Genomic DNA, 23,358 nt, shown 5'->3' on the forward strand with positions numbered 1-23,358 from the left:
AGTTCTATACCCAATTCATCCACCCATGCGTGTTTAAAAACTGCAGTATTCACCCGAGCTCCATTATGTAGGATCTGATAAAAATAGGATACCGCACTATGAGTAACAGGATCAAATTTATTTATTGCCTCCTGGGACTCATGTTTGTCTAAAACTTCGAAGTTAAGTATATATTTCCTAACATAATCTCGAATTTGTAAACATCTAAAAAAAACTAGATGCAGGGATATTGTAAACTGCTTGTAACTGCACAAATGAGACAAAGTTTCAATTAATGTATAGGTCACCTACACTACAGATGCCTCTCTGTTTCTTGGTAGAAAAAACAGTATCATTCAGGCTAGGCAAAAAGGAATGATTGTCACAAATCAGAATGTCAATATAAGTTTTTGGGGCCTTAATGAAAAGTTAAATCTGCTTCCAAATTCTTATAGTGCTGCCAACCACGAAGCTGTTACTAAAATGTGACTTATTAACTGCAGTGGGGCTATTAAGGAGAGCTGGTAAGGAAATCTCCTTACAAAGCACTCGCTCTATGAGTAACCTTGCTGGGCACGAGTCTGAGGTAGAGGGTGGGCCTTTTTTCCACCATGCAAGAATGGATAGGTGGGCAGCCCAGTAATACATTTTAATATCCGGTAGGACAAAACCACCTGCTTCCTTGGGCTTTGACAAGTGTTTTTTAGTAATTCTAATGGCTTTGTAATTCCAAATGAAGGGTATAATAATTGAATCCAATTGCTTAAAATATGACAGAGAAATAAAACATGAAATTGACTGGAAAAGATGAAGAAATCATGGCAGTACAATCATCTTGATTGCATTAACCCTCCCCACCAAAGAAATTGGAAGGGTTTTCCAAAAGTCAATTTTGCATTTAACCTGCTCAACTTTGTTTCGCCAATTCACTTGCAAAAGGTCATCTGGGTTTTTTGTAATAGTCACACCAGGATAGGAAAAATTATCATAAGTTATTTTAAAGGGAATGGACTGTAAATACGCTGTATTAACCATTGCAGTGACTGGCATTAGTTCACTCTTATCCCAATTAATAGAGAAACCTGAGAAACTACCAAAATTATTAATTAGAGTCAGAAGGGCGGGTATTGATGTTTGTGGTCTGGGGTTATATAAAAGGACATCATCAGTGTATAACGAAAGGTGATGTTTAAGGCCATGCATATCAGTGGGAGATAGCAAAAGGTCCTGTCTGATGCTAACAGCCAGTGGCTCAATGATAACTGCAAACAAAAATGGGAAAGGGGGCAGCCTTGACAAGTCCCACGATGGACTATTAACCTGAAACTTTAACATTGTTTCTCTCTCCACCCATGCTGTCTGAGCAGCTGAGAGTATTTTTGATTTCTATCACCTCAACCTTTTGCACAAAATTTAGCAGAAGCCTGGGTCCATGGATCTTTGGATAACAAAGTATGTCATAATTTTACCCACTTTATTCCTGTGGATCAGATAAAACTATATTGATATTAGCCCCTACTGCCTACAGGAAAGATGAGAGTTAGGGTTTTGGAGGAGTGGAAATAAAATGAGATTGATTCAGAATTTTATGAAGTAAGCGGAGCCCCACAGTTAAATGCAAAGTTTGTTCAAGATCCATTTGGTTCCATTGTTATAATTCTGGAATTCTAGATTAGAATGAGTTAAATCTGTTGTAATGATCGGAATAGGGTGTCCTGGTTTCCAATTCATGCAAATCTATAAATGAGCAATCTGAAGTTTTGCAACTGACTTCCTCTTCTCTGACAACTTGCCACAGAGGTTTTTCATTTCATTTCTTTTCCCAGTAATACAGTTACCATGGTGACAAACATGAAATATTACATTGAGTCAGGGTGGGATTGTCTTTAGGAAGGAATGGAAGATGACCTTTATGGCAAGATGTCAAACATTTCAAATATATTATGATCAGAGAGGGGGAAGCAGGAGATTTGTTTGTATCTTCTATATGGACTGAAGCCAGTAAAAACAATGCCATTAATCCTAATGTGACAAGAGCAAGTAAAACTAAGATTAGTGCTTTCAACCTTTTGAACTAGAGCATAAGTTTTACAAGAGTCTTTCCTGTTTGGTTTACGGCTCCATTCCAGTAGCACCCTAGTACTATTTCAACTTGACATCCTTTGAATAATTTTTCATCGTTTTGTCTCAGAGGGGGATCTTAATTTTTTACAATATACTGCAGAAATTCCTCTTGCCTGACATTCTATTTAAGGGTATCAGTGGAAATGCAAAATCAAAATAATGGCACTCTCTGTGAACCTATGAACACTGTAAGGTTACTGAATAGTGAGGTGGGGGGCATTGGAGAGGGGAAGAAATATTAATTGTTTTGATCCAGTCCTCATCAAGCTTAGCTGTAATTCTCTGAATACATTGGAAAATAATGAAATGCTGGAAGTGCCCTTGGCCTGTTTGAGATTTGCCAATTCAGCACAATATAATTAATCAAAATAAACTGCAGATGTTGCAAAGTTAAATGATAATGTTGGAAATATTCCACAGGTCAAGTAGAAGAGAGAGAGAGATATGTTTCATTGATGAACTTTCATCAGTTCTATTGAAAGTTCATTGACTTAAAATGTTAACTCTGTCCCCCCTTTCCACAAAAGCTGTCTGACCTGCTGAATAATTACTGCATTCTTTGCTTTTATTACTCCACAATCCAGTGAGCAAGAGGTGAGCAGAACTGCATACAATACTCTAAGTGCACTCTATCCAGAGTTTTGAAAAGTTACATTATAATGCATTCTATGCTCTGACCTTGAAGTCTGCCATATGGCTTTTTCATCGCCCCATCTACACATGTTTTCAGTTTTCAGGGATCTCTGAATTGGTATCCAACATTTCTTAGTACCCCATCATTTATAGCATATGTATATCCTCCTCCTATTTCACTTCCCAAATGCATCATCTTGCACTTGTTGGGGTTAAATTTCATCTGCCAACAATCTGCCTAACTTTCCATCTGATCAATATTCTGCAGTAGTCTTAATCAACCTTCCACACTATCTGTATTTTTTGTTATCTGCAAAATTTCCATGTTGGTGTATGTGATTTCATGTAGATGAGTGAAAAGATCAGAATAGATGTTGAGCGCCAGAGAGCCCATTTCTGTGCTGCGTAACACTATGATTCTATTACTATGGCCTAAGAAGAATATTACTACTAAGCTCATAAAAACTTAAATAATTGTGTATTTATTCAAAGTACTCAATGCAATATGGCAATTTTAATTCATTTCTGTAGCTGTGAAAATACAGTAACTTTGAAAGAAATCAACATATTTGGCATCTTCCCCATTCCTTTCCAGTCCTAAGGAAGGGTCTCAGCCCAAAACGTAATTCATTTCTATAGATGCTGCCTGACCTGCTGAGCTCCTCCAGCATTTTGTCTGTGTTGCTTTGGATTTCCATCATCTGCAAAATTTCTTGTGTTTACTACATTTGAAAGATCTGTTTTTATGTTGTTGAGTTGTTTACAGTTAGGGTGTCGCACAGGTCCAAGATACTTTCCTTCCTGTCTTACAATTTTCTTCGCCTTTCTTGAAGCAAATTTTCTTTCCCTTTCTGCTGCTGTGCTGAAGCTTGGTTCCTGTTTCAATCATGATATTTATTCTATTTTAAAACAGCATTAGAACATTTTTAGATGTGTAACTGAGGTGAAGTTGGTTGTAAATTTAGTAACCAACAAAAGATTAAATAGATAATTGCATTCTGTGATACCAACTATTTTAGAAGAGATTATAGGTAGACTTTAGTCAGTGCAAAATTGAATATAAAGTGGTCCTCAGATTCATCAGCATAATTGGTGTAAGCTGAAGAGAGTATCTTGCTGCCGTAGACAAATAAGGAAAGGCATCAATTTCATGCTGAGATAGTTGGTTATCAAGTAAATCTCAAAGAGTTGAAACAGCCTGCTGATGTAGAGTTCAGGAGTCCTGTGGTTGCTTAGAAATTATTTGTATTATAGAAGAAATCTGTCTAAGTTCAAAGTTAATTTAGTATCAAAGTACATTCAGTATATGTCACCATATACAACCCTGAGAGTCATTTTTTGCAGGCATACTCAATAAATCCACTAACCATAAAAAAAATCAATAAACGAATGCACCAGTCAATGCTAAAGACAACAAACTGTGCAAATACAAAAAGGAAAAAAGAAATAATAAGTAAGCAATAAATACCAAGAACATAAGGTGAAGAATCGTTGAAAATAAATCCGTAGTTTATGCGAACAGTTCAGTGAAGGGGCACGTGAAGTTGAGTGAAGTTATCCTCTCTGATTCAAGAGCCTGATGGTTGAGGGGTAATAACTGTTCCTGAACCCAGTGGTGCGAGTCCTGAGGCTCCTGTACCTTCTTCCTGATGGTAGCAGCAAGAAGAGAGCATGGCCTGGGTGGTGGAGATCCCTGATGATAAATGCTGCTTTCCTGCGTCAACACTTGGTGTAGATGTGCTCAATAGTGGGGAGGGCTTTACCCATGATAGACTGGGCCATATCCACTACTTTTTGTAGGATTTCTGTTCAAGAGCATTGGTGTTTGCATACCAGGCCGGGATGCAGTCAGTCAATATACTCTCCACCACACGTCTACAGAAGTTTGCAAGTTTTAGTTATCATGCTGAATCTTTCCACATTTCTAAGGAAGTAGAGGTGCTGTCATGTTTTCTTTATAATTGCACTGTGCGCTGGGCCCAGGAAAGGTCCTCTGAAATGATAACACCAAGGAATTTAAAGTTTCTGACACTATCTACCTCTAATCATCCAATGAGAACTGGCTGATGGACCTCCCATAACCTCCTCCTGAAGTCAGTAATCAGCTCCTTGGTTTTGAAGACATTGAGTAAGAGTTTGTTGTTATGGCACCATTCAGACAGATTTTCAATCTCCCTCCTATATGTGGATTCATCACCACCTTTGATTCGGCCTACAACAGTGGTGTTGTCAGCAAACTTTAAATATTGCATTGGAGTTGTAAAGTGTAAAGCCATTACTCACAGCTGCTGAGAAATCCTGACTGACAAATTCCTTAATTAAGTTCTTTAAAGGGTTTTAATAATGCCACAATGATATTAATAGTATATCAAAGCTGGAATGGAAGAAGTCTCGTCCATGGGTTTTACGTCAGAAGAACAAGTGAATTGCAATTGTATTTCACAGAATCAGATTTTGATTCTAAAAGTAATATTAACACTCCTGTTGCCCTGCTCTTAGCCATGCAGTAAGTAACCACCCGAACCCAAATCTATCTCCATCATTTTTGAACCTCACAGTTGGTAGGATCATGTGAAGTTAATTAAAAGAAGCAGGAGGCAGTAATTTGGCCTCTTCCATGTGCTCTGCAACTCAATATGGTGATGGGTCATCTTTTACCTGAGCACTCTTTCCTTTGCTGACTGTGTTTTCCATGATATCGAAAAATCTGTCAGTGCTATCTCGATAAATTAGGTTGAAAATTTTCAAAATACGAATGCCTACTGCAAGACATTTCTTGCCTCAAAGGTTAAAAATGTGGGTGGGAAAGCGATTAGGATTAATAAACATGGATAAAAGTAATTGATAGTCAAGAAAAAATATGTGCTCACAAATTAAAATCAGTACTATATGAACATTCATGTTTGAATGTTTTAATTATATTCATTAATGAAGTAAGAGGATCTGTAACAGAAATTTGCTGGAGTAAGAACTGATTTTAATAGAAATGATAACATGTAATTAAAAAGGCAATAGCAGACTGGCATACTAAACTGGCTGCAGTACAAAAGCAAGAGAAATGGTAAATGATTTTCATCTGGAGATTTCCAGTTTAACGTGGGACCACCTTTTTAATATATTCTAATGAACCTGATTGGATATTTAGGACACAATTTGAAAATTTATAAATAATGCAATTTGAATGGTAAATAATAGGGAAACATGGGGAGATGATGGACTGCTGAAATGTTTGGTAGATTAAATTTTAATATTGATACATGTCAAATTAGTGCATTTTGCCGGTAAGCATAAGATAAAGGAAAAAAGTAAATGATACACTTTGAGAACTTATAGGAAGACAGATAGATGACATAGGTAGGAAAAGGGAAGAGGTCCTGAAAAAGAACTTACAGGGAGTTGGGAAGGGTTGAGAAGCAGGACCGCAAAGGTAGTAATCTCGGGATTACTGCCTGTGCCATGTGACAGTGAGTATAGGAATAGAATGAGGTGGAGGATAAATGCGTGGCTGAGGGATTGGAGCAGGGGGCAGGGATTCAGATTTCTGGATCATTGGGACCTCTCTTGGGGCTGGTGTGACCAGTACAAAAAGGATGGATTGCACTTGAATCCCAGGGGGACCAATATCCTGGCAGGGAGATTTTCTAAGGCTACTGGGGAGAGTTTAAACTACGGTTGTAGAATTGTTGCGGGGTGGGAACCGAATTGAAAAGACTGGGGAAGAGGCGGTTGGCTCACAAATAGAGAAAGCTTGGAGACAGTGTGTGAGGGAGGATAGGCAGGTGATAGAGAAGGGACGTGCTCAATTGGACGGTTTGAGATGTGTCTATTTTAACACAAGGAGTATTGTGAGCAAAGCGGATAAGCTTAGAGCGTGGATCAGTACTTGGAGCTATGATGTGGTGGTTATTACAGAGACTTGGGTGGCTCAGGGACAGGAATGGTTACTTCAAGTACTGGGTTTTAGATGTTTCAGAAAAGACAGGGAGGGAAGCAGAAAAGGTGGGGGCATGGCACTGTTGATCAGAGATAGTGTCACGGCTACAGAAAATGTGGATGTCATGGAGGGATTGTCTATAGAGTCTCTGTGGGTGGAGGTTAGAACAGGAAGGGGTCAATAACTTTACTGTTTTTTTTATATATAAGTCGCCCAATAGTAACAGGGATATCGCAGAGCAGATAGGGAAACAGATCCTGGAAAGGTGTAATAATAAGTGTTGTCATGATGGAATATTTTCATTTCCCAAATATAGGTTGGCATCTCCCTAGAGCAAGGATTTTAGATGGGGTGGAGTTTGTTAAGTGTGTTCAGGATGGTTTCTTGACACAATATGTAGATAAGCCTACAAGAGGAGAGACTGTACTTGATTTGGTATTGGGAAATGAACCTGGTCAGGTGTTAGATCTCTCAGTGGGAGAGCATTTTGGAGATAGTGATCATAATTCTATCTCCTTTACAATAGCATTGGAGAGAGAAAGTTAGAAAAGCGTTTAATTGGAGTAAGGGGAATTATGAGGCTATCAGGCTGGAAATTGGAAGCTTAAATTTGGAACAGACGTTCTCAGGGAAAAGTACGGAAGAAATGTGGCAAATGTTCAGGGGATATTTGTGTGGAATTCTGCATAGGTACGTTCCAATGAGACAGGGAAGTTATGGTAGGGTACAGGAACCGTGGTGTACAAAGGTTGTAATAAAACTAGTCAATAAGAAAAGTTTACAAAAGGTTCAGAGAGCTAGGTAATGTTAGACATCTAGAAGATTATAAGGCTAACAGGAAGGAGCTGAAGAAGGAAATTAGGAGAGCCAGAAGGGGCCATGAGAAGGCCTTGGCGAGCAAGATTAAGGAAAACTCCAAGGCATTCTACAAGTATGTGAAGAGCAAGAGGATAAGACGCGAAAGAATAGGACCTATCAAGTGTGATAGAGGGAAAGTGTGTATGGAACCGGAGGAAATAGCAAAGGTACTTAATGAATACTTTACCTCAGTATTCACTATGGAAAAGGATCCTGGTGATTGTAGTGCTGACTCACAGCAGACCGAAAAGCTTGAGCATGTAGATATTAAGAGAGAGGATGTGCTGGAGCTTTTGAAAAGCATCAAGTTGGATAAGTCACTGGGACTGGATGAGATATACCCCAGGCTACTGTGGGAGGCGAGGGAGGAGATTGCTGAGCCTCTGGCGATGATCTTTGAATCATCAATGTGGACGGGAGAGGTTCCGGAGGATTGGAGAGTTGCGGATGTTGTTCCTTTATTCAAGAAAAGGAGTAGAGATAGCCCAGGAAATTATAGACCAGTGATTCTTACTTCAGTGGTTGGCAAGTTGATGGAGAAGATCCTGAGAGGCAGGATTTATGAATATTTGGAGAGGTATAATATAATTAGGAATAGTCATCATGGCTTTGTCAAGGTCAGGTCGTGCCTTATGAGCCTGATTGAATTTTTTGAGGATGTGACTAAACACATTGATGAAGGAAGAGCAGCAGATATAGTGTATATATATTTCAGCAAGGCATTTGATAAGGTACCCCATGCAAGGCTTATTGAAAAAGTAAGGAGGCATGGGATCCAAGGAGATATTGCTTTGTGGATCTAGAACCGGCTTGCCTACAGAAGGCAAAGAGTGGTTGTAGACGGGTCATTTTCTGCATGGAGGTCAGTGGCCAGTTGTGTGCCTCAGAGATCTGTTCTGGGACCCTTACTCTTCATGATTTTTATAAATGACCTGGATGAGGAAGTGGAGAGATGGATTAGTAAGTTTGCTGATGACACAAAGTTTGAAAGTGTTGGGGATAGTGTGGAGGGCTGTCAGAGGATAGAGCGGGATATTGATAGGATGCAAAACTGGGCTGAGAAGTTGCAGAGGGAGTTCAACCCAGATAAGTGTGAGGTGGTTCATTTTGGTAGGTCAAATATGATGGCAGAATATAGTATTAATGGTAAGACTCTTAGCAGTGTGGAGGATCAGAAGGATCTTGGTGTCTGAATCCATAGGATGCTCAAAGCAACTGTGCAGGTTGACTCTGTGGTTAAAAAGGCATACGGTATATTGACCTTCATTGATCGTGGAATTGAATTTAGGAGCCAAGAGGTAATGCTGCAGCTATATAGGACCCTGGTCAGGCCCCACTTGAAATGCCGTGCTCAGTTCTGGTCACCTCACTACAGGAAGGATGTGGAAACCATAGGAAGGGTGCAGAGGAGATTTACAAGGATGTTGCCTGGATTGGGGAGCATACCTTATGAAAACAGGTTGAGTGAACTCGGCCTTTTCTCCTTGGAGCGGCGGAGAATGAGAGGTGACCTGACAGAGGTGTATAAGATGATGAGAGGCATTGATTGTGTGGATAGTCAGAGGCTTTTTCCCAGGGCTGAAATGGTTGCCACAAGAGGACACAGGTTTTTGGTGCTGGGTAGTAGATACAGAGGAGATGTCAGGGGTAAGTTTTTCACTCAGAGAGTGGTGAGTGTGTGGAATGGGCTGCCGGCAACGGTGGTGGAGGTGGATACAATAGGGTCTTTTAAGAGACTTTTGGATAGGTACATGGAGCTTAGAAAAATAGAGGGCTGTGGGTAAGCCTAGTAATTTCTAAGGTAGGGACATGTTTGGCACAACTTTGTGGGCCAAAGGGCCTGTATTGTGCAGTAGGTTTTCTGTGTTTCTATAGAAATTAGAACATTACAGCACAGAGTAGCAGGAAGGAGTCTTTGCTGGTGTACAAATCTTTGAGGATAGTGGGAGAAATTGGGTTGCTAATTATTTTTAAATATGTTCCTTGATTTAAAAATGATATTAGCATAAAAGAAATTATGCTAAACTTGTAAATACTGGTTCAACTTTTTGTGGAGTATTTTACCAGTTCTATAGTAAATGAATTTAGGGGGAAAAATGGAACATTTAATAAAATTACTAAATATTTTCCAGGGTCTACAAAATAATACTGGTTCTGTAATGATTTTTAAAATTAGTAATTGACTAGTAATATTCATTAACAATTAAAATGATGAATACAGGAGACGCCAGCTATTATTAGAAATATGTAAATAACATTCATTTTTATTTTCTAGATTGTCCCAAATCCCAGGACCCCACAAATGTCAGTCCAGGTGAGTTCTTTGCTTTTATTACTTGAAAATGTCCTCGTATCATAAGGTTGATTAGTCTATATAGGAACATAAACTAAAGGGTCTGAAAAGCTATTTAAATTACTGTTATACATTAGTTGGACCAATATTTCATACAGGATATCCTCTTTGTGAAATAAGTGCATACCTGATTTTTTTTGCCTTTGGGTGTCTATTTAAAATGGCAACTGTATTTGAGAATATTTTTAAATTGAGAACCCATTTCTCAAGAGCATATTGCAGCAGTATGGGTTGAAGCAGTGACAAGCCTGTATCTTGGCAGCAGTCATAATTCAATATTGCAGGCGATCACTGCACTTTTTTTTTAACTAACTCTGATGTGGTTCAACGTATTGGGGGGGGGTTGTGACTGTCACGTGACAGCACTGCCCATTTACCTGGTCGAAAGGCGCACCACCTGCCAATCAAGGTTTGACCCCTCCTCGCCTATCAATGCACACCTAACCATTGGCTCCTTTAATTAGCCTTGTACTTGACCTCGGGCGATTGGCCTTTGTAATCAGCTTAACCCTGCTGGCACTGAGCTATTGGCTTCCCAGTGAATCACTGTGTGTGTGTGTACGCGCGCACTTTGTTCCCACGCGATTTTATTAATTGTCCGCGTGTGTTTTACTGCCGAACCGACTACTGTGAATTGTGTGCGTGTGAGTGTTGCTTCTGTTGCCATCTTCCCACGTTTGCCTTCTGTGAATAAAATCCTCTACCACCAAGACAGTGTCCACAGTCCTTGCCTTTGAGACCTATTGAATCTGTTTCCTCACTTACAACATTCAGTAAACAGCATTTAACACAGGGCTTTTATCTCTTCACGTGGCTTTTAACTGGAGTCAGAACTCCAGTTGTAGCTGGGTGCATCCAATCTTGTCATGAATATGCTCACCACTGATACTCACTTTGGGTTGTCAGATCTCATGAGCTCCAAACGATAAGTGACTGCCCTCGGTATGATTTCAAAAACCTGGAATAATGGTGAAGTATAGGAGTCTATTGCTGGAATTATGCCTAGCATTAAGTAAGATGATTGTGGATGCTGAAGGCTTCTGTCTTGCTGCAGGAGTGGTCAGGCGATATCTTTGCCAGAACCATCTTCAGCTATTTTATCAATGACTTTACATTGATCATTATTGCCAATGATATCAACATTCAGCTCCACTTTCTATAAGGAAGGAATTCATCTTGTTCTGCTAGGTTGGTTGAGTTTGTTTTCCCTAGCGTGGAGAAGACTGAAAAGGGACTTCATTGAAATATACAAAATTTGAGGCAGGTGGATTGAATAGAAACTTTATTCCTCCGAGTAGAGATGTCTAAAATCAGAAGGCATAGGTTTGAAGGTGTAATAGATTCCGAGGGGATCTGAAGAGTTTTTTTGCAGAAGTATGGTCCATACACTATGACTTGTCACTCAGCTCCTGGACTTGCCATGTTTATCTAGGGCTTTCCTTAAGAAACTAAGTTGTATTTCAGTGTTACTTAGCTCCTTTGTTTTACACTAATTGACATAACTACCTCACACAAATCATTTAAATAGAACCAATAACCTTCATTAAAAGATATTTATTTCAATTATTTAATTAATTTATTTACCATTTCAAAATTAGTTTCCTTTGATTCAAATTGTTTCCAAATGTTTCTGAACATCAGCAACTTCTGGAAGCTGAAAAGGACATACAATTACTCAAAGCTGGCATGAGACCAACAGGATGGTCACAGGCAGGACCTTAATGCCACTTGCAAATTAGTTGTTGCACAATTTTCCATGCAGTTGTACATTGCTACGCTACCTATCCTTTGCAGAAAAGTTTGTTTAGAAAAACAACTTTGACCACGTGTCCATCAGGCAGGGGTCAGTATGGTATGTCCTGCTGGCCTTGTGGGAGAACAGAATGGATTCTGTAGGATGATTTCCCAAAAGTACTCTCGGGAACCATTTGGCAAAATGTCTCATCACCAGAACTTTCCAATAAGTCTCAGGATCTCACTTGGCTGTAGTGGGGGGGGGGGGTACAGGGGAGGGTGGTTCTTCTCAATCTTTCCTGAAGTCCAAAGTCTCACCTGCAAAGTACACTGCCCATGAGATGACTGCGCTGAGGATAAAATGATCATCCTCTGCTGTAGAATGACGATTTTCAAAAGTCTGGAAGTGATGCAGGGGTCCTTGTTGAATTTCATTCCATAAAGAAGAGTAACAGAGTACTCTCAAATCTATGGGTTTGTTCCCAGGAATGTGTATACAGATAAATATAAATTGCTGTTGGAAGATTATGTGTTCAGTGTAAGAAGCAATTTGGTGTACCTGAAACTTGAGTCTTCCAGTAACACGAGATGTTCGTAAGGCAATGAGGCCACCTGGTACATTGTAGGCTGTAGAATTACGTGCACTGAACTTGGTGCAGCCAATGTAGAGGCTTTGTGGGAAAAGACGCAGAATCTGTGGCTTTAGACAGACATTGAGGGACTAAGCCATGTTAAAAAAAAATCTCTCAAGCATTTTAGTGTGTATTCCCAGAGACAATAAATGTGGCGGAGGAGCCTCATAAATAGAATGTGCAAACACTAAAAATTTATAGTACTGTATGGATAATTCTATAGACCAGGTGACACTATGAATGTAAGTAAACCTATGCGTGTTTTTGTATTTTTGTTTACAATTTTTAAGAATAAAGTTTATTTTTAAAGTACTAAAAGTTGCTGCAGCAGCTCACTTTGCCTTACAGAACGAGTGATATGCTGCATGGTCACAAAGGCTCATTGCAGCTACAGGTTTATTGCACTGGGTCGATAATTGTGAGGCATGGACTTGGGTTGATCATAACCAGACCCATTATATTTTAGCAGTCTTTGGTATATGAGAATCTTTTGTTCTTGTTTGGCTAATTTTTTACTTAAGGTAATCATGTTTTCACCTTTTCTGTGTTAATATCCCCCAGGGGTGCAGAGCCTTGAGATGTCAGCCATATTAGGAATTGTATTTGGTGCCTTTATCATTGGAGCATTGCTAATTGCAGCCCTGTGGTTTTTATATTCACACATTGGTAAGTAGTAATTTCATATTATCCTCTCAGTACCTTTATGGACAAATTTACTTTGACATTTTACAGTACTCTTCAATATCAGCTTTCAACATTCTCTTTTTGATTCCATAAAATACCATAACTTCATCCCTAGTCACCTGTGAGTGGATCATTTTGTCAAATCATTAATGCACTATGGGTTGTTTCCAAAAGAGATCCTTTTTACATTAAATACAACTTTTGTTTGCATCATTCTCAAGTTCCAAAGAGTGATACAAAACAAAATCAGAAAATACTAGAAATATTTCAGCAGGTCATGTTTGAATTTAAAGGCAGAATTCTTAGTAATGCAGAGAAACGGAGGGATTTTATGGTCCATGGCTATAGATCCCTTAAAGTTGCTGTGCAGTTGATAGGATTGTTAAAAAGGTATATTGCCTTCATTAGTCAGGGGACTGAGTTCAAGAGTCGCAAAGTAATATTGCAGCTCTATAAAACCATGTTTAGACCACACTTGGAACATTGTGTTCATCTGGTTGCCTCACTGTGGGAAGGATGAGGAAGCTTTAGAGAAGGTGGAGAAGAGATTTACCGGGATGCTGCCTGGATTAAAGAACATGTACAAAGAGAATAGGTAGAGTGAAATAGGGCTTTTTTCCTTAGAGCAAAGGATAAGAGGCATATATCAAGTGGATAGCCAGAGACTTTTTCCGAGGGCAGAAATAGCTAATATGAGGGACATAATTTTAAGGTGATTTAAGTATAAGGAGAGATGTCAGAGATTGAAGAACAACAGTGATCTCCTTCAGGCAGTTAGCGAAACTTCTTTTATGACTTTCAAATATGATTCTGCTGCTAAGCTACATACGATTGGAACCTGTGATTTACATTTTCATGATGTGTGTTTGGGCTGATTGAGTGACCTGGTGCTTTGCTGTCTCCGAGGGAGTTTGGGGAGGTTTGGAGTGGAGTGTGTGGCCTGGAGGCCAAGAAGCCTGGAAACGAGGCACGAGCCCATGATCAATTCCATTCCTCGCCAATTAAAGTGTCAACCAAGATTGAAATCAATGGGGATGAGAGCAGAAGGCGAGTGGGTGCTTAACGCTGTCTGCCTGCGTTTGACTGGTCTCCTTCTCACTTGCTGTTTTAGGAGGAAGGTGCCTGCATTTTACCAGTCTCTCTCCATGGTGCTGGAGCCTTGGGCTTTGGGGAAGATTTAATCAATGAGGATTATGGATTGGACTCTGCAATTCATGTTATATGTGTTTCTGATTTTTGGTTACTCCTTTTTTTAATTGCAATTTTAATCAGGGCAGACTGGCTCTGTGGCCTGCAGTCAACAAATAAAAACGTTAAATTGAACTGGAATGAACTGAACATTCCTAGACTGTTTCAATAACTCTCTGGTTTGGTGTTTTATATTGTTTTTCACTCACTTTTTACCATTTGCACAATTTTTTTTCCACATTGGATGTTTGATGTTTTCTTTGAAGGGGTTCCATGGTGTTTCTTTGTTTTGTGGCTGTCTGTGGGAAGACAAATCTTGGGGTTGTATACTGTATACATACATTAACAATAAATGTACTTTGAAACTTTTATATATATATATATATATATATACACACACACACCACAGCTTCAAATGGACATTAATGAAGGACATTTTTAAAATTGCACAAAATCAGTAATAATCTCTGGAGAGAAAAAAGTGCTGGTTCTGATGTAGATTCTTCAAGTATAATGAGCAATCAATCGTGCATGAACTGGGAGATTTAACATCGTTATGGTAGAGTAATGTTCTGTAGGACTAATTCTGGTAAATTGATGCACTTCAGTTAGTTTGTAAGCAAAGATTGGTATCAGAGGAATAAAAGATGGGTGCAGACATTAAAGAAAAGAGGGCAGTCATATCCGGAACTCTCTGACTGCCCGAAGACTTAGCAATTAAAGGACAACTTCAGATAAATATTCGATTCATAATACAGTAGAAAGTTGAGAATATAAAAATCGCAGAGAGGATCTTTAATAGTACTACATTGGAAAGGATTGGTAAATTAGAGTAAGAAGTTCTTGCAAGCATTTTAAAGCTAGAGAAGAAGACCTACTTTTTCTTTTCTAGATTCCCCGCCAAGTGTCAATGCAATCCTCAATGGCAAGGCCCCTGCAACAAATGATGTCACATGGGTGGGGTGAGAGGGAAAAGGAAATAAACCCTACTCACAAAATAGATGAATGCCATTTATTTTAAACTATGTCTATCTCCTGGCTTAGCCAGATGAAATCTGTCTGAAACTTTGATAGTCAAACATACAATGTTTTCAAAATCAAGGAAAATGTATTAGAGTCTTTTGGAAGTTGACAATAAAAACAACGTAGAACCATTTAAAATATTGAACAGAATTCAATTTAAAAAAAAACAAATTACAAATGACAAAAAATAGATATTGGAAATTAACCCATTGAAGTTAGCTAGCTCTGAATATGAATCAGGGTTTTAAAATCAAACTACATATATATCGTGTGATAGTAGTGGGACATTGCCACTGTACTACACTTCAGTAAGCAATTTAATCTGAATCAGAATCTGAGATATTCCACTGCCCACTTAAACATATGGCTAAATTAATACTGATGACAACATTTTTGCAAACAAATGAAGGAAATAGTAATATATACAAACTCATGACCTAATAGTGCCGGTAAAGAATGTAATTTGGATCTGTTTCTGCTTTGTAGGTTCTTCTGAGAAGAAACAGGTTATTCCTACCAATCCACCTGCATCTGAGAATAGCAGCACCAACCACAGTATTGGGAGCACCCAAAGTACCCCATGTTCCACTAGCAGTGTTGCATAGCCATCATCAAGAGGACTTCCAACACTGGTTAAAATGTACTGCTACATGCCAACCATTATTTCATCAAAATTCCCAAGTAACTTTGGTGAATGTAGCAGCTATTACAATTTACTTTTAAGAAAGTACTGTTGTTAGTATTACATTGCATCAACTTGGATTGAAGTGCTACCTATTAATGGTTGTCTGTGTTGCCTAGAGAATAACGATTTCAGATGATGACTACAATGCGCTAATTATTAAGAATTGATTCGGGTGATGTTTTAAACCATGAGGGTAGATGATTAAATTCAATTCCCTGAACTTAAGACTAGATTAAGACATACAAATTCAAGTAGTTGTTATGTTCATTTAAAGAAATATTTCAAATGGTTTATATGGGATTTAACACATCTTTGGCTCCATGTTTCATATGAGTGTATGTTAATGGTAATGCCTATTGGAGGGGGGGAGGGTTGTTTTCCATTAATGGTGCTAATATTTACTTACAGAGACTTAAAATTTTAATCCAATCCCTTCAAAAATCCAGGGAAGCATAACTTTAAATTACGATCAAAGAACATTTCCTACTGCATGTATGCTTTGAGGTGTTTTATCATAAAGATGCAAATCTGCTTGTTTTTGACAGACTTTGACCAGGTTGAAATTGGCATCCATTGAGACCGCCTTATTGGTACAGGGAAAATTGGAAGAGATGCTCACCATGAAATGCAAAAAGAAACGTGCAGAACTGAGTGCATTTTTTTTTGCAGCAGTCCATTCTCTAATTAGTCGGCTGTCTCATGAGAAAATTATTTTAAAATAACTAATTTTTAAAAAGGTTTGGTCTCTTGAATTAAAAAACAAACTATGCAAGTTGTACATATTGGATACCACTGAATTAAGACAATTATACATTTGTTTTTACAGAAAGTAGAATTTACAATAACATCAATTTTCAAAAGGCTCAATCTTACCACTTTATAATCACTAGAAAGCAATCAACTGTAACAGATCACAACTGATTAGAACTTTCTGGCTGTGTATCATACAAAATTTTAAAAGAAAAATGGGGGCATGAATAATTTAAGACATATTACTCATGCAAAACTTTGAGGAACAAATACAAATGGCAATTAAATCTTGTCTGCAGATAAAATTAACCCGTAAGATGACATGCCAAGGCAGAAATTGTACAAATGTCCTGTTATAATGGTTAATCGTGAGGAATAGCACTTAACTCACTAATGGATTTAGTAAGAGCATTTGACCATGACAATATGAATCAAGTGAACTTAGCAAAAAAAGGAGAAAAACCCATTGTTGAAAATACAAGTTGTAAAGTTAAGTTTTATTTTGTAAATTTACATTTAAACTTGTCATTTATGGACCTCTGAAGAAAGTAATGGATTCATTAAGTCAGACATACATTATGTTAAAACCTCAGCTATTTATTGATAAATAGTTCATTTAGAATTTTTTGTTAATATGTAAGAAATGTGTTTATCTTTTTCTCCATGATTTAAATAATGTTTTTTTTTATTCATTAGCAGACCATTTTGCTCCTCACACTCCCATATATGTTTCTTGTATTAACTCTGTATCACTTGATTCCCTGAAAAACCAAAATTCTATTCAGGTAAACTTGCTTAATTTTCAATGCACTTTTGCAGAAAAAGAAATGTTATTGGCTTACACTCAATGAGAAATGCGTGACGTTCAAAAGAACACTTGCGTGTCCTCTCCGTTATTAAATGAGCCACTTTACGGTTAATAAATACTGAGGAACTAGTCCCACATCCTTAACTAATGACACTATTAACTGTCACCATTTTAACCTAATTTTACAATAGTGAAAAATAATATTGGAAAATGCTGAAAACCTTCAGCAGATCAGGCGACAGTGATTGGAAGAAAAATAGAGCTAATGTTTCAGGTGGAGAACCCTTTGTCAGAACTGGCAAGGAATGAAAAGAAGCTTGGTAAGTTGCAGAGAGGGTGGAAGGGAGCAGAGTTCAAAACTGAATTCTAAAACTTTAGGTAAGTTGACCTACAAGTACCTGGGGTTGCACCTGGTTAACAGGCTTGAGTGGAACACCAACACAGAGGATATGTACAGGAAGGGCCAGAGTCGCCTCTACTTCCTGAGAAGACTGAGGTCCTTTGGAGTATGCAGACCTCTCCTTCACGTGTTCTACCAGTCTGTTGCTGCCAGTACAATCTTCTATGCGGTGGTGTGCTGGGGCAATGGCATCAACACGGGCGATGCCAATAGATTCAATAAACTGTTTAGAAAGGCTGGCTCTCAAATTGGACACACTGGATACTCTGGTAGAACAAAGGACCCTACGGAAAATCCTGGCAATTCTGGACAATGTTTCTCACTCTCTGCATGCCACCATGGCTAAACAGAGAGCACTTTTAAGTAATAAACTAAGACAACTGCCCTGCTGCAAAGAGCACTATATGAGGTCATTCTTGCCCTCGGCCATTAGGCTCTATAAAGAGTCAACCTATAGCCAGGAAGTGATAACTCCCTCCTGTTAGCCTGTTTGCAGTAACTTTTTTTCCTTCTTTCTTATTTCTCTTCTGCTATTTGTATGTATGTATGTATGTAATTTTCTTTGGGATCAATAATGTATCCATCTATCTAGCTATCTATCTTATCTGTCTATATTTGTTGCCCATTGGCTGAGCTTGTTTTTTTAATGCAGAAGTTGAAGACATGCTCAGCCTGACTGGTGATGTCTCTGATTGTATCTCTAACTGCTCTCATTTACTCACTAACCAGATAACTTCATATATTTGCTTTATTCCCTTAGCCACCCTGGTTTTACTTTTTCAGAAATCAACCCCCACCTTCACATTCTCTGCAGCTCAGCAAACTTCATTTGATTCCTTCCAGTTCTGATGAAGGATTGCCCACCTGAAAGATTGACCCAGTCTGCAGATAGTTAATCCATTCTTATTGAGGAAGAGAAATGCATTTAAATTTCAGAGTCATATAACACAAAAACAGACCCTTGTACAGGTCGGCCAGTCTCAGTTGCCTGTGTTAGGCTCAGATCCCTAACATTTCCTATCCCTGTACCTGTTGATGTGTCAGTAGTTCCACATGGACTCGCATTTTAAAATAATGTAGCAAATGTTCATTTGTTGTGAAAAAATGTACGTCATCTCCATGACTTCATTTCATCAATTGATGATGATTCAAGTCTCAACATTAGTAATAATTTTGTGTGCGTCAAAGGTGGATTAGAAACAGAGCTGCCCTCACAGCATCATTCACAAATGTGTCTTCTTTAAGGTGCATGTTTAAATCTTCATGGATCAATTATCAATTGAATTTTGAATTTTCCTGTAGTAGCTATGCCTACTAAGTTCTTAGGCAAAAGTGCTCAAACACAATTGATACAATTCATACCATTATTAAAATTCTAGAGGCTTACTGAGAGTTTGTTCTGAAAGCATTCTCAAGTCAAATCCTCAACTTTTGAAGGATATGGAAGAGATTTTAAAAAGCTGTTTTGCTTTAATTTGCTGTTGTGGGTGGAGCACTGCATGTTTTCAAAATATTGAGAACTCAATTTTGCTAGGAACTTAGTAATGGAGAATCTTAATTAAATCACAGGAATGACTGAATACAGCAGTTGAAATTTTGTAATATTTCAATGTTTTTATGATCCCATTTTAGATTGTATAGTAAATCAAGTTATGAAATGTATATGCAATATTGGTATTATAAGATCAATCCATGTGGCTTTCATTCATATACATTAAATAGCCAAGTAAAAATACACATGAAGAAACATGCTTGATACATTTTTCAGTTGTTCAATTATGTACAAAGTCTAAGGGAGCTTTCAGGAGTCCCTTCTCATTTCCACTGAGCAACTGAGAGTGTTGCATTTTAAAAAAAATAACAACCAAATCAAGGATTTTCAAAATAAGAATCCTTACCAACTCTATACTTACAACATTCTATCTAAATTTGGTGGCATATTCTTCTATTCTTTTTTTTTCCGCATGTTTATGGATTTACTAGATCTTGTCATATTATTTTGGTTTCCCCCAAAAGTGAAAAGATCTCTCAAGTATACCTTTTCAAAATCACTCATCATGTTTCCTATATTGTAAAAGAACAAACAGCTTTAGTTCCTTATGTCCAGAACACATTCCAGTTTGCAAATACCTCTGAACTCCATTTTTTTTTAAAAGCTCCTTCCCATATCTTAGAATGTTTCATTTTACATCATTTTGAAAATTCTCATAATTTTAACACTTTTGTAGAACTACATATTTCTATGTCTACATTGTTCAAAAAATAACGATGGTAATATCTGCATTTCTTTGAAGTCCATGTTATTTTTTCACAACTTTAATAAAGATGAAACTATTTCAGTTAATCACCTAGAGACATATAAATACTCATTAGTCGTATGTATACTTTAAAAGGACCTTAAATTATTTTCTTTTGTGTATTCTCTATGGCTATTTACATTTTCTCTGGATGATGACATTAAAATTGCCTCTGGAAATGACAATTTTCATCACTTCCAAACAGAAAATTGTTTCCAATAGTTAAGTATCAAAATTGTATTACTTTTGCCCGTCTCTGTAGTTTCTCTACTAAAAAAAATACTTCACTGAAGTATTTCACTTTGAATAATAATTTGATATCAAAACTGAGCTTAAGAATCTCCAGATACCATAATATTCATTGAAAATCTAGGTAGTGAAGGATACTTAATATCTTGTTTATATATAGTGTTTATACAAACTCTTATCCTATGTACTTTCTGCAGATATGTGATTTTAATGTCTTCGAAGAAGACTTAAATTTATTGACCTGTATCACTCTTATATGAGAGATATGTATATTATTAACTCTGTTAGTATAATGTTTAACTGCACTGAGCTCAGAATTATGTAGACTGAATCATGTAAATCATTATTAAAATGTAAACTAAATAAAGTTTACAGAGGACCAAATACACACATTAAAGTGCACCAGAAATCAAAAAGGGGATTCAGATTTGAGTGAGTTTATCATCTTTAACTAATGTTAAGTGGATACGTTGTGTCTTGTGAGAAACCAGTTGCTAAAATTCGTCACATCAAAATAGTGTTTTAAAATGTATTAAGCATGAAATCCATGAATAAATGGAAACGAGGAATATTTATGTCTTTCAAGTACTTTTAATCTTAAGTATGGGTCCTTTTGATCATGAATCATTTTACTTCAATTTGTGTGAGGGATGCAAGGAGCCTGCATACCTATTTCTTTAAAGATAACTATAAATCTACAAGGAATACAAGATCTTGAGATGGCTATGTGCCTGATGATCTGAGGAAACCAAAACGTCTGCTTTAATGTGTACCATTTTTCTGTTGAATTACATTGTGTAGTAATATCACAATTAAAACACAAAGCCATTACAGAGGCATAGCAAAACCAGATTTTGCTTAGGTTTAATTTAATCACCTCCTCCAACTCCTTTCACCCTGCCACCCATCACAGAGTGTAAGGCTGGCAATGAACTCTGGGCCTTCATTCCCTTCCAAATCCCTGAGAAAAGGATGTTGGAAGAAAATGATAAAGACCTTGAGTTCACTGACAATTCAAATATTCACATTCTCAGACTCTCCACTACCCTGCATTCAACTAATTTTAGAATGCTGATCTTCAGATCCACAACTGAGCAGCAAGATCCCAAGAGACAGGGTCTTGATCAGTATGTCAGATTTTAGAACATAGAAAAATTACAGCACAATACAGGCCCTTCGGTCCACAATGCTGGGCTGAACATGTACGTACTTTAGAAATTACCTCGTGTGTTACTTCCAGTTTTGTCAGATACGTTTGATTTTAGAAATATCCAAAATGTATTAAAATGAAATAATTAAAAATCGCTTTATTCCCTGTGCAATTTCCATTCAATGGAAGGTCCTGTGGATCTGGCACCGAATCCATGAGTACACTCCTCAGAATAAATATTGTGAATGTAAACAAGATCCTGCCTGCTGCAGTACTAATTCCATGGGGAAATTCAGTGGCAGAATACAGCCAAGAAATAGTTGGCAGAGCTCAGCCAGTAAGTTCTAGACTTTCTCATTCACATGGGTGTTCTGAAATTCTAACAATGTTCAGCAAAATCTAGACAATACATTCACATGTAATTTGTATTTATTAACTAAGTAATAAATACAATTAATTAAAAAGTTATCAATTATGTTATTTTGCCATTTCCATTTCTCGTGCTCTGGCTATTTGGAATAATGGTGATGGAACCACTTGCCTGGATCCATTAATAGACTATACTCTTCCAGAGAAATGATTGCCAAGGGAAAAATTCTAAACTAAACCAGCTGCTGCTTTTGTGACATTCTGTTTTAGAAGTTAATAGTCAACTGCAAACAAGAGGACAGGAGCACAGAAGAGAACTAATAGGTCATCTAAAACAATAAAAATGTTTTTATGAGCGATCAAATCTGTACTAATGGATCTGATGCAGTGTGCCATATAAAACATAAATCATTTCTCAAGCAGTTTATGTTAAAAGAACTATTGGCTTGAAATAATTTTTTTGATGACTTCTGTGTCAGGAGCTATTGAAGCCAGTCTGTCCTCCCAAACACTTCAAATGTCCAGAGACTCATCTCTGACCTGTGTTCCCATTTATACCCTGATTATAAAACAGACCATCTCTGGAGTGGCGTCATGACAGACCCACTTCAATAACAGGATTTCAAACAGCAAGACCAACAAGAGTCATGATGAGCTGGAAAACAGGAGATACAGGAAGTCACTGAAGAATCCTAAACCTATTTGAAGGAAAATTACACCAGCAGTCAATGCCACATTCCGTAGTTTCATACTTATAAAAAGACTCATTCAACAGTATTGCATGTGTGTGTGATGAAGGAAGGGGTGAAAGTTCCAGTCAAGTATGATTGTAAAAAAACTTGGGTCTAATGAAGCTATAAATCAAAGGCTGGAGTTTATAAAGCCCTTATTTGCTCCCTTAAGGTAATTAGGGTAAAAATTAATGCTTAGTTAAATGCTACAGTAGTTAGGACATGCTTTGGTACAGAAATTATTGATGTGGCATATAAGGAATACAAAGCCCTGAATTGAACTATTTCACTGGCTAGAGGGATAATTAATGCATTTGCTTTAATCTTCTAAAATCTTACCTTCAGGGTTCCATTGGATCGGAAAAAAAAACAAATGTAGCTCTTTAGTCAAAAACAGATAGAAAGCAGGAAACTGCAGGCCAATCAGCTCAACATCTGTCGTAGGTATTACGTAACCGGCAACAATGAATATCAATCGAGACAGGTTATATAAAAACAACCAAACATTTATTAAATATGGATAAACAATTAAAAAAAAACACGAAAACCTTAACCGGAAGTTAACCGCTATGCAGCCGTTTAACAAATCGTCACTCGGCACTGGTTCTGAAAGAGTTAAATGCGAACATTTCTTAAAGCGTTAAGGTCAGACATAGTTCTTAAAATGGTAAATTCGAAAGTCCAACAGATTTATAAGTTCAATTGGGAGAGACTTCTCTGGAGAAGGATTTCTTCATAGACGCAACTTTCCAGCTGGTTCTGGCCACAGGATTCACG

The 23,358-nt window shown here is 37.6% G+C and overlaps 1 protein-coding gene across 3 annotated transcripts in view; it reads left to right on the top strand.

Annotated features, from left to right (window-relative positions):
* Positions 1-20,756, top strand: part of LOC140186194 (transforming growth factor beta receptor type 3-like) — a 148,031-nt gene extending 127,275 nt beyond the window's left edge. For all 3 annotated transcript variants that reach the window (XM_072240152.1, XM_072240149.1, XM_072240150.1), the window contains exons 15-17: positions 9,804-9,842; positions 12,809-12,913; positions 15,629-20,756. In XM_072240152.1, the coding sequence (XP_072096253.1) occupies positions 9,804-9,842; positions 12,809-12,913; positions 15,629-15,747 (263 nt within the window). In that variant the 3' untranslated portion in view covers positions 15,748-20,756. The remainder of the gene's footprint in view (positions 1-9,803; positions 9,843-12,808; positions 12,914-15,628) is intronic.
* Positions 20,757-23,358: the final 2,602 nt, after the last annotated feature.

The sequence above is a fragment of the Mobula birostris genome, chromosome 22 (genome assembly GCF_030028105.1).
Source record: "Mobula birostris isolate sMobBir1 chromosome 22, sMobBir1.hap1, whole genome shotgun sequence".
NCBI classification, from domain to species: Eukaryota; Metazoa; Chordata; class Chondrichthyes; order Myliobatiformes; family Myliobatidae; genus Mobula; species Mobula birostris.